Genomic DNA, 12,753 nt, shown 5'->3' with positions numbered 1-12,753 from the left:
CTGTGGAGCTAATACACACTATTATACAGTGGCAACAGCAATATCAGGCCACTAGGGGCACTCAAAGCACTTTACTTGTTTACATCACTCACAGAATAGCTATGCCCACCACGCACAGTTGGAAGAGTCAAACCTTGCATGGTGGCAATTGCTGGCCAGGAGTGGCTTAGGAGTAGGATGTCTTGGTAAAGGACAAGACGTGTCAACACTTTGAACAGCGGAATCGAACCAGCAACACTGCAGTATTGAGATTGTCTAAAACTTTGAATTTTTCTAGGACAACTTGCATTGTTAAAAGGTTTCTTTGCTCATTTATATTTATCTACTTAGCTTAGTGATTTAGTTGACTTATATTTAGTAATTTAGCAGACTTTTTTATCCAAAGTTACAAGCAGAGTGGACACTCTAATCACTGGCCAATCCTGCCCGGGGATTATAGTGAAACATTTGTTGCCGTATGACCCCTCAACCAGTCCATGTCATGTCCCAGCCGGCAAGAGTGAGAGAGAAGCAGTTAGATGAACCGTGTCGACATATGCTTGCGCATTAGCGGTTAAAAATGGGAATCTTTGCAACACTATGACGGCCTTCAGTCATGACTAACGCTTCACTGGCAGTGTTGAATCATGATTACACGCGAGTCCAATTCTGAGCGCTGTGCAGTGGTCATTCAGTTTGTTACTATGTCAACGATTTTTTAACCTGGGGCGTGTGTTCCGAGACCGTTTGACGGACACATTTCAGCCTGTTATGGTAGCTACACCAACAACGTGAGCTCCAAGATCCAAGCTAAATGTGGCTTTTCTATTCTAGACAAGAAAAACATACCGTTGCAGTTGACGTAAACACTCCGACCAATGCTGTACTTGATTAAGTTGTCAATCTGGCAGTGTGTGTGTGTGTGTGTGTGTGTGTGTGTGTGTGTGTGTGTGTGTGTGTGTGTGTGTATGTATCAGTGTGTGTGTGTCAGTGTGTGTGTGTCAGTGTGTGTGTGTGTGTGTGTGTGTGTGTGAAGCCTGTCAGCGTTGGTTTTGAAGGACACCCACTGACACAAACACAAGCGCTAAATATAGAGAAACATCTTCTCAAATATCTCCACTTAAATTTCATCCAAAACACAGAGGGGCCATGCATAAGCCGTCACAGAGTAAATAAAGAGAAGATTCCCTCACTAACGATCTGAGAGGCAATGCTCAGAAATTCATAAACCTCAAGGCCTAATTTTGGCCTCCTTCTTGCCAGTTTTCTGATGCAATCCCCATCACTCAAAATTTGACTGGCCTGGCCCCTGCATCTGACTCATATAGGCTGGCTTCTGCTGTCTCCAATGAGATTAATGGCGGGGTTTCTGACAGGTGCAGCAAACTCTGCATTAAGGCTTAAGCACATGGGGAGAGCTTAATGGTCTGCACTCAGTGACGGGGTGTGATGCAGTCGGCATATTCAGACACACACACACACACACACACACACACACACACACACACACACACACAGAGGCAGGCAGTGTATTCATATATTGTTAAAACATGTTTATCTTAACAGGTTTACAAATACTTGGCATACATATTAAGGCATGCAAACGTAAAAACATTCACCTTTGAGACAGCACAAGTAAAACAGAAAAAAACAAAGGTAAAGCGGGTTTCAGAGGTAACTGACTGCGCCTGTAGCTTTGTGTCCTCTGTTTGAACTCCTTGTACGTCTCAAACCGTAATCTGATTGGGCCTTTGAAAGGTCAGCCTTAAAAGAGGTTTGAGTTGAAATGGTTTGAACTTGAGGTTGTGAGTACACACGACCTCCACATGAAATGAATGGCCAGACGCTAGGGCGAGCATATCTCTGCTGATTATGTGCCTTTTCTATGGCAGTAAACGGTATCATGTGCACACAAGCAGGAAGATAGCACATAGACACACACACACACGCAGGGACATGCATACAGACACAAACACACACACACAAAAAAACACACACACACACAAACACACTCAAGCACACACATGCTCAATAGTTGAGAAGAGAGGGAACCTAAAGAAAGACAGCAAAACGCGACAGGCTTAAAGCACTTTTTAATCAAATAAATCACAATTTATCAATGCCAAGTTCTGATCAGAGCTAAATTCCAACTAGACCTTAAATCAGATCACAAAATGTGCTTATAAAAGGCTCAATTCTGATCGAGCCAAGTTCCAATCAGAGCTAAGAACTTAAAAACTCAATTTCAAATTCCGACGAAAGTTGAGATGAATGGCAATGATAGGGGCCAATCATAATGAATCCAAGGAGTACTTTCAGGGAGCTAGGCAGGCAGGCACTCACATGTGCAAAGTGTGAGGGGCTCGTCTTGTTTACAGTCTGATTGGCAGTTTAATGTGCAATTGACCCCAGGGGCGGTCTTGTTGCTGGGCGGATATTAACATAATTCCCAGAGTACCAGAGCTGGTGTTGGATGTCCTAGAGCTATTCCCAAACTCAGCTGTGACCCACGGTAGCACAGCGGCGACGGCCAGCACACACACACACACACACACACCCTGACACACACACACACACTGACCCACACACACACGCACTGATACACACACACAGACACACACACACACGCACGCACGCACGCACACACACACACACACGCGGGCGCACGCACACACCACAGAGTGATTCATTTGGTCCACACACACGGCACCTGGCTTACGTGCATGTGACGTGGGCACAGACGCAAAAACACACCTGCACGCGCAGGTCCCCTTACACTGTGGCGACAGTGAGTCTGTTAGTGAGATGCCATAGTACGACTGGCGGGCGGGGGTGGGGGTACTGATTTAGGTCCAGCCCAGGCGAGGCGAGGAGAGGGAAGGCGTGTTGAGCGCTGGGGTGGTGGGTAATCACACCATTTACACTATGTGTGGCAACAATCCTAACCCCCCCCCCCCCCCCCCCCCCAAACCACCACCACCACCACCACCACCACTTCCACCCCCCCACCCCCACAACCTATCACTGGAACGAAGTCCGCCTGTTGGCTCTGCCTGTCACACAGCAACAACACATCCTCCGCTCCGGAAATAACACAGGACAGCCAGCGGCGGACCACTTAGGACTGGGCCTCGGCCTATGGGGGGGATGTGTGTGTGTCTCTGTGTGTGTGTGTTTGTGTGTTGTCAGTGTGTGTGCGTGTGTGTGTGTGAGAGAGTGAGAGGAAGAGAGAGCGAGAGAGAGATGGGATGCAGAACGGAGTAAAGGGTGAAGTAAGAACATACATAAGTGAGAACAAAAAAGCAAAAGAGGGGTAGAAGAGGCAAATGGGCATGACAATAGTTGGATGGATGGAAAGGGAGGAGAAGGAAAAGGAAGGTAAGGTATGGAATGCTGGTTGTGAACTATGCTGCAGCTTCCATGGTGAAGCTTCAGCAGTGACAGCAGAAATAGGTTCCCTATAGGGTTATACCATCCAGCAAGCTAACCCAATCCAAGACACACACATGAAAACACACAATCAATAAGACACAAACAAACAAACAAACATAAAGGAAGATTGAGGTTGAGTAACACAAAAGGTGGGGAATCAACAGAGGGAGAGAGACAGAGAGAGATAGAGAGAGACGTGACAGAGGGCGAGAGAGATAAAAGGCATGAGGTGGGAAAATAAATAGCAATAATTTCCATCCCATAGTTCCATAACAGTGTGTGAGTGTGTGTGTGTGTGTGTGTGTGTGTGTGTGTGTGTGTGTGTGTGTGTGTGTGTGTGTGTGTGTGTGTGTAGCTGTGGGCCTGTCTATACACAGCATTAGTTAAGTCTTTAATTTCTTTCCTTACACACACACAAAACATTAAAGCCTGGATTGCCCTCTTGAGTCTTAAATCTTAGTTTGGGCGCCACATGCACAAACACATACACACACACACACACACACACACAGACACACAACCTCTGCCTCGCTTTGCCTTAAGCACAACCCTAAATTACCTCTGAAATATTCTGTAAGGAGCAAAGTCAGGGCAAATCACACACACGCACACACACAAACACACACACACACCCACACACACCCACACACACACCCACACACACACACACACACACACACACACACACAGTCTCCAGGAAAAGTCAACAGTGAGCCACTCCTAACACCGAGCTGTACAATTCCACGGAAGGGAGAGTCAGTTTTCTATTTCAGTCCAGATACAAAGACACTGTATCAGCAACTTGACCTCAGCTAATAAACAAACATCCATCCCGCTCCTTTACTAACTCCAGCAGCTACGCTGACCCACTTATGGCACCATTAAACCCTCGCACTGACTTTAACCTGAGTAATAACTTGAAGTATGCAATCAATGCACTTACAGTCACATGGGTGGAACGTAAACATGAGAGAGTTGCAATCTAATTGATTTTTGCAATCTAAATGTGATATGAGCCAATCAGCTTGTAGCACTGTTTTTGACACCTTGACATTATTTCATGCATACATTCATTGGTGTGCCACTCACCCGGATCACTTCAGGAGTCTGCTGAATCAGGAGGGTGGAGCCGGTGTTCCTCACAGCAGCAGGGCTGCCAACGGTGCCGTCATCATCTCTCCCGGCGACGGTGGTCACTTCAACGACGGTGGCCAACGTTTCGGGCTGAGCAGTGTCCGGAGTCGAGGTGTGTAGGTCGACCGGTGGAGAAGGTAGGGCTCCAGGTGAAGTTGCTGACGTTTTTGCCGCAGGGATCTCCGATTCCTCAGCTTGGACCTTGTGCTTGGCCTCGGGTAGGGGCGGGGGGGGCGGGGATGGGTGTGGGGGTGGGTGCTGTGGTGGAGGTGGTGGTGGACGCTTGTGCCAGAAGAAGAGATAAAAGTTCTGGTACAGCCGCAAACAGAGGTTCAGAGGGAGCAGGCGTGTGTGGGTCGGGTGTGTGTGGGACGGTTGTGTGTGGAACGGCTGTCTGTGGGACAGGTGTGTGAGTGACAGGTGTGTGAGTGACAGGTGTGTGAGGGACAGGTGTGTGATGGATGGGTGTGTGTTGGACGGGTGTGTGTTGGACGGGTGTGTGTGGGATGGGTGTGTGTTGGACGGGTGCTGGCGAGGCCGCAGGAGGGTTCGAGTGGCTGTGTTTCGGAGGCACAGCAGGAACTGATTCAGGTAGGTTCACGGGCGGCGTAGAGGCAAGCGCTGCCATCTGTGTGCTCTGAGGAGGGGTTTCAGCCCTGCCGGCCGTGGCAAGCGTATCCTGTAGGAGTCTCATAACCTCCCTCTCCTTCCCACTGCTCCTCTCCGAACTGCCTGTGCTCCCCGCCCCAGAGTCCACCAATTCCTGAGCAAAGCTCTCGATGCTCTCCAGGATCCGCAGCAGCAGGGCCCCGTCCTCTTCCCCCCCACCACCACCGCCTTCTCCATGGCTTTCCCCCGGGAGAGGCACAGGCATCAGGCCTTGTGTGGCCTTGGAGGTAGAGCCATTGGTGAAATGGTGATTCGCTGGTGTCTGGGTTTGTGCCTTGGATTGAAGCTTCGATGAGGGCTGGGGTGGAGCGACGCTGGCGGTCCTTCCCACGCCACCCTCCCCCGTCATCTTCCTGGTCTTAACCGGCAGAGGAGGCTCTTTCTCCCTCTGGTGGTTCATGCTCTGGGAGAGGTTCTCCAAGTCCAGCAGGAGCTTGTCGATGTCGTCGTTCCTGTACGGTGTTCCCGGGGTGGCTTTGGGGGCCGCAGGGCTTGTCAAATCCCACGAGGACTTGTAACCGGCACTGGATGACGGAGTACCCAAGGTGCTCCGGAGTGTGTGAGGTGGGGAGGCTGGGAGTGTGTCTTTTGCATACGCCGTGCCGTTTCTGATCTGGGACTGGGAACGTCTCTCCATTGCTCCCCTGCTGGAGGCATACGTTTGTGGGGACGACTGTTCACCACTCTTGCCGACATCGGCGTCCTCCTCGATGAAGAGCGCCTCCATGGGGGTTGCCGGCAGGGTGTGCTTGTAAAGTGGGAGAGGGGAGTGTGACGGAGACGAGGAAGGCGAGGAGGCAGAATGCGTGAATGCCGGGGGAGGGAGAGCATGGTGGTGGGGGGAACGCTGCAGTCCATTGGTCAGCTGACTCGGTTTGGAGCCCTGGAGCTGCATGGCGTTTACGGTCTCTGCTCTCGAAGGGGATGAGGAAGAAGAAGAGGAGTTGGAGGATGAAGTCGATGAGTAGGTCGCTGAGCAGCTGGACGGGGCCGGAGCAGAGGAGGGCATAGACGGAGACTTGGGGAGCGGGGGAGACTGGACCACATCCTCGTATCGGGGGGGTTGATCGTGGCCGAAGATGGGGGAGAAGGGACCCTGCTGGATGGAGTGGAGGCTGTTGACAAGCTCCGCCAGCTCACTGTGCCCGCTGGATGGTGCCCCCGGGCCCCCTTGTCCACCGACCAAGCGGCCGAGACCCCCGATGCCCTCCAGCTCCAGGGGAAGCCTCTTCAGGTAGGAGCTCAGTCGGGTCATCACAGCCCGGTAAATACTCTCCGGATTGGCCCCCTCGTCGTCCGATCCACTCCCGCCGGGGCCCTTGCGCCGGATGCACTGCTTGATGATGTCTGTGCACTTCTTCAGGTCCTCCGAACACTTCAGCAGGATGTCCAGGCAGGCGCGGATGTCCTCTCCGCCCGCTCCGTTGCCGGCCTCGGCCCGGGTCTTCTCCAGGAGCCTGGCGATCAGGTTCTCCTCCCCCAGTGTGTTGAGGTACAGTGAGGCCACCGTGTTCAAGCCCTGGTCCAGAGACCCGCTGCACACGCTGGAGAGGCTGCCCGTTGAGCCTCCGCCGACCTTGGTGACCGCGGACAAGCTGCCCGCCCCCTTCGCCTTCACCTCCTCCACCGTCGCCCCTTTGGCCGCGGTGAACGGCGGGAGGTTCTCGTCGTTGGACGCCGCCGCCGCCGTGCCGCTCACGGGGCCGCCGGTAGCGGCGTAGCCGTTGGTGGTCACCGAGGAGCTGAAGTGGCCGTAGATGATGTCCAGGTCGGTGGAGCGGCGGCTGAACGAATCGGGGCGCACCTTGCGGCCTTTGCGGAAGGTGACGTGGCTGGACGTGGAGAGGCGGAGCTTGTCGAAGGAGAACTCCTTGAGCTTCCCGCTGGCGAGGTTGATGGCCTCGCCCGTGATGTCCTTCAGACTGGTGGCGGACGCTAGGTTCCCCATGGAGCCACCTCCCCCGCCGGGGGACTTCTTCACCCTCCACGGGGGGCTCTCCTCTCCCATGGACACGTTGCCGATGCTCCCTGCCCTCTCCAGGCCCCCGCTGGTGTCCACGGAAAGACTATTCCCGTGACCGGCGGAGACCTGGTAGGTCGTCCCGGTCGCCGTGGTGATGTGATGAGAGTACGTGTGCATGGAACAGTTGCGGTCCAGGGGCCCGGGCTCGGGGGCCACCAGCAGCTCAGAGCAGGTGCCGCGGTGGGCCACGGCGCACTCCAGCCCCTGCGACACGGCGCCGCATGGCCCCGCGCAGTAGTGCACGGCGTGCTTGTGCACCCGTCGGTCCACCACCACGCTGTTGTAACAGCTCACGCTGCTCACCACCACGCGATAGGCCGCCGCCATGGCGACGGGGTCCGCGAGGCGAGAGGGACGCGCGGGTGAGAGGTGAGTGTGTAAGTATAAAGAGAATAGAGAGATGGCTTAAAAATAGAGCAGCAATAAAATAGTGCTGTGCCTATAATCCATTCCTTTATTCCTTGGTTTTCGTCAGCCCAAAAATGTGTCCTGCGTATTTCCACAGAAAGATTTTCCCAATTATGAATCCAGAATAAATATTCCCTTTGAGATTCACAGTCTGCAGAGGCCTTAGATAAAAGGTACAGGTTCCCCAGCAGGGACCCTGTAGAGAGAGCCAGGAATGAGGAAGGGCCTCTTCATCACTGCTGCTGGAAGCCCTCCTCTCGCTCTTTTTACGGGGCTCAACTCACAGCCTTCTCTTCCTCCTTATTATCCTTTAACAACGCTCATGGCAGATATCCACGTCGAGAAAAAAAAGAGAGAGAGGCGGCATCAGCAAGCAGCAAGGCTATAATCCATGCCTGCACAAAAGCAGCCCCAGGGGCCTGTTCCATGGCCAGCTGGGCTTCAACATGGTCCCCAGCTTTGGCTCATCACGCTGGGCAGCCAAACGCAGGATGAACCCCCTCCTCCCCCGTGTCTCCTGGCGTCTGGCTCCGTCCTGGAGGGGCTGAGGAGCATTTGCTGAATTCGGCGCAGCTGCCGTTTAACAGGGGAACTGTCACAGATGCTAGGCTGGGCTCAAGAGCTCTCACTCTCTCTGTGTGAAGGTGGTTGATTCCCTCTCTCTCTCTGAAGTGGGACACTCTTGATGGGGGGACACCACCTGTGGTTTAGCAAGTGGATAAGAGAGGGAGGGGTAGAGGGTGAGGGGAAAAGAGAGAGAGAGAGAGAGAGAGAGAGAGAGAGAGAGAGAGAGAGAGAGAGAGAGAGAGAGAGAGAGAGAGAGAGAGAGAGAGAGACAAGAAACAAGAAACAAAATACATTTTAACATATCATAAGGAGTGACTCATTCCGCGTATGACTGTGTGAGACAAATGGCCATGCTTCGGTACCTGTAGTACATTTCCGAGTAAAGAAGCACTGAATCCTCCCTTTGACTACGGTCCAAGTGACAGCCGATCATCGTCAATTCATCATCAAAGAATGGCCAAAAAACGTAACTTCCTTTCACATCAGTTCCAACTGCATGCACAAATAGACCGACACCTACACACACACTAAGATCAAAGGGTGGAGAGGAAGGGGGCCACAGAGGGGTGTGTTTTTCTCCCTATTTTACGATAATTTGTGTCCAAGGGACTAGTGTGGACAAAATGAGTTTGCACTGGTCCGGTATTCAGCAAGAACACTGCAGTCATAATCCGCTGAAAAATGGGCTTCAATGTGGTGTTAAAATATTCCTATTCTAACATTATGGAACGAATCCATAAAACTTTCCAATTTATCTTTGCTTGATAGTCTGTTTGTTACTGTGTCCAACCAAGTCTCACTCAATCGGAAGTCTCTCAAGAGTGGAGTTGTTGCAACAAGAGAAGTGTGGTTGTAGTAGCTACAACTAAAGACAGCGTAGCTTAGTGTTATCTATAAGGTCCAGCGGAAAAGAGATGTTCACGAAAATGGGGAAATATACTATGACAATGAAGCAACGAGATTTCAGTACGAGACTTCTCCTTGAGCCAAACTCAGTTGAACAACATACGATGCAATAAAAAAACAGACAATGCAATAAAAAACAGACAGAGCAATAAAATACAGACAGCATGAAGCAAAACAAGTTTAATTCTCTGCAGGGATTCTTTCCATCATGATAGAATACAATCTGATCCCGTCAGCAGCAAATGCATGGAAAATAGGTTCCAAGTTGAAAACTTCAGAAGTTTTCCTTTTATCCCCCCCCCTCCCAGTCGTCACAGGAAGGCCATAAAACCCTCCTCGGAGACAGCCCTCCGGAAGCAAGGGGCACAGGTATGTCCCCGGGAACAGCTGTTGGGCTGCACATGTTGCATGCTTGTGTGACCGCCCACCAAGGCGCCACTGACTAACTCAGTTGCCGGTGGTGCCTGGCACTGCATTCACTTCAGCTCAATCTTCCCAGCATCTCATTATATCCCATTGTATTCTACTTTGCATCACCCTATCCTTTTCCATCTTGAACCACTCCCTCCCTGATCATATTCGATGATATTCTGCCTTATTCTCTCTCTCTCTCTCTCTCTCTCTCTCTCTCTCTCTCTCTCTCTCTCTCTCTCTCTCTCTCTCTCTCTCTCTCTCTCTCTCTCTCTTCTCTCTCTCTCTCTCTCTCTCTCTCTCTCTCTCTCTCTCTCTCTCTCTCTCCTCTCTCTCTCTCTCTCTCTTTCCCTCTCCCTCTCTTTCCCTCTCCCCTCTCTTTTCCCTCTCCCTCTGCCTGTGAGAGACTGCTTTCTTGAGTCCAAGCGTAGGGGGGTAGGGATTGCATTCCAGAGAGCTGTACCCTCCCACTAATGCATACTCTTACTCACATATAGACAAACACTCAGACGAGCACACACACACACACACACACACACACACACACACACACACACACACACACACACAAACACACACGCACGCACACGTACACACAAACAGACACATATACACAAAAACAGCTTGAGGTCCTAACCTCAAACTATATGAAGCTACTTTTACCTGCACACTTAAAGCTACATTTTGAATGTATCCAACATAAAAAGAATCCCAAAGCCCCTCCCCCAAAACCCATATCTAGCTCGCTATCTTTAGCAACAGGTCGGCCTAGCCTTGTGGAATCCTCAATTAATAAGGTCAAATAAAAAACGCCCATAACAGCACTGCGTCATTGTACATCGTCTCAAAGCAATTCTTCTTTCAGGCTCAGATAGTCATTATAAGCGTCTGACAACATTATGGAAAGGCTCCTGAGTTGTTGGAGGGACTTTTCCCAGTTGTCATTACAATCTCATGCCTCCTCCCCAAATATTTGAGAGAACCCTAAGCTAGGCGTTCTGCAGTCCAACTCAACAAACTCTTGACGGCTCTCCCCTCTCCAACGCACGTTTCCACCGTTTCGTTCTTGCAACAACCCAACTCTTGCGAGGTTTCACAGCGACACTGTTCTTTGAACGAGACTTGGTTATACACAATAACATACCGACCAGATCAAGCGAAAGGTTAATATCAATAGTTGCATTACTCCACAGGGATCCCTTCCATAATAATTGTCAGACACTTATAGTAACAGTTTGAGCCTCTGTCAATAGGCTAAATTGGCTGGAGGAAACTCACTCAATACTGGACCAATTCCACGTAAAAAAGGATGGGAAAATATGAGTACTTCCCCTCACAACACGTCCCACGGTCCCCACTATGTACTCAAACACAGACACGCAGGGCCTGATTCGTGTTCAAACTTGCAACGTTTCCAAGCCGTCCGAGTTGACAGACAAATAGAGAGAGAAAAGAGGAACACAACTAAACACCAGACTGAAGGTGTGGTACATGAGATCCATTGTGGTCATTACCGAGCAGGAGAAAGCGAGACACTCGGGAGGAGGGGGGCTTGCTGGCACCTGGAAAAACAACTGCCAAAGATATGCTGAAAAAAACAATGGCTGCATGCTTTCTTTCTCTGGCCCATCCACAAACACATTGGCCACTTCTGCCTGTCTCTGTACTTCACAGATAAAGGTTTATACGTCAACAACGGGATTCTGCCGCTGAATCTGTCGTCTGGTCCTGAATAAGAAACCTTGCTTGGTAACCTTGGATCTATTTCAGCAGAAGCCACTGTGACAGATGGAAAGATATATACTGTAGGATGGTTATGACACACACATACACACACACACACACACACACACAGACACACACACACACACACACACACACACACACACACACACACACACACACACACACACACACACACATATGTGAATATGACCATTACTACAAAGATTTGCTTGGGACATGAGTGACACACAAACATACACACACACTAGATCAAAAGCTGCTGTTGTTTATAAAACACAGAGATGTCTTATCGGCTAATACACACAGACGCACTATGCACACAAACATACTGTACACTGTGCAAAAATCCCACTTACAGCTGATGCGCACATTCACACAAACCATGTGGCCAACATGAATATCTGTGCATTTCTTAGCAAATTAAATACTGACTCATTTCAAGGTGACATTTTTTCTTTCATAACGAGTAAATCCCACAATAAACAGAGACAGCTGTCGGGGAGAAGGTGTTTTCACTCAAAGATTACTCCTTCAATTGTACAGTGGGCCCCAGCAACTGAATTAAAACACTGCCACTGATACACACACTTAGAAGAAGTGCCTCAATGCACTGCATATGCGTTAAAATACAAAACAAATAATAAGTACAAGTTTGGCAGAAGTGCTGGAATAGTTAGTCAGTGACCGTGAGTTGTCTAATCATTTGTCATTTATCAAGGCAAAATACCAAAATATTATTGTTCGTAACCTCAGAGATGTAAATACGTTGTTGCTGCTCTGCTTCAGATCATTATTAAATAAATATGAGGCTTATTCAGGAGTAATTGCTTCACCATTATCTGAGGAATAATGCTAAAGTTAAAGTTTTAATTTAACTTACAAAATTAGACCTTCCTGTGGGATGATTTCTATTATGTTTGAACTGGGGCAGTTTGGCCAGGAAGAAGGAAGGAGGGGAAGTCTAAGGGAGGCTAATGGCTTGTTAAGAACTTTTTAAGTTGTACATTTTATGTCCATTATATCCACTCATGCCACTCCCATTGTCTGTTCATAATTAACGTTTATCTATGATTATAACTAACAATAGTTCATGATTTTTATCGTCTTAACCCTTGGAGCTTGCACTTGAGTGATCTCAACGTAAGAGCTGGAGCAGGCTGCATTTCTCTTCTGGCCAAAGGGGTCAGTAATGAGGTTCACATTCTCACACGTAGTGCCTTTTAGATAAGGTGTACTTTACAACCATAATCAGGTACAGTACAGTCTCCTTTCTTTAATTATGTTTCCTTTTTGCCCTATCACGATCTAAAATAAGTATTTCTTCATGCATGCCTTTGTCACATAGACACAAACCACTTGCTGTATATGGATGTGTGTAACCGTGTGCATACGTGTATCTGCATGTGGGTGTGTGTGAGTATGGATGTGCATGTGCGTGTGCGCATATGTGTGTATGTGTGTGTGTGTGTGTGTGTGAC

At 49.7% G+C, this 12,753-nt stretch overlaps 1 protein-coding gene across 1 annotated transcript in view; it reads right to left on the bottom strand.

The window, feature by feature from the left end:
- The window catches only part of LOC307086660 (serine/threonine-protein phosphatase 2A regulatory subunit B'' subunit alpha-like), a 55,511-nt gene that overhangs the window by 22,092 nt on the left and 20,666 nt on the right, over positions 1–12,753 (bottom strand). The window contains 2 exon segments of the mRNA XM_079751946.1: positions 4,501–4,776; positions 4,778–8,345. Of these exon segments, the coding sequence (XP_079608072.1) occupies positions 4,501–4,776; positions 4,778–7,564 (3,063 nt within the window). The 5' untranslated portion in view covers positions 7,565–8,345.

This window comes from Pollachius pollachius (genome assembly GCF_949987615.1).
Source record: "Pollachius pollachius genome assembly, chromosome: 15".
In the NCBI taxonomy this organism is placed as follows: Eukaryota; Metazoa; Chordata; class Actinopteri; order Gadiformes; family Gadidae; genus Pollachius; species Pollachius pollachius.
Note: the sequence above shows the minus strand (reverse complement) of the source record. Positions and strands in the feature narration are given on the sequence as shown.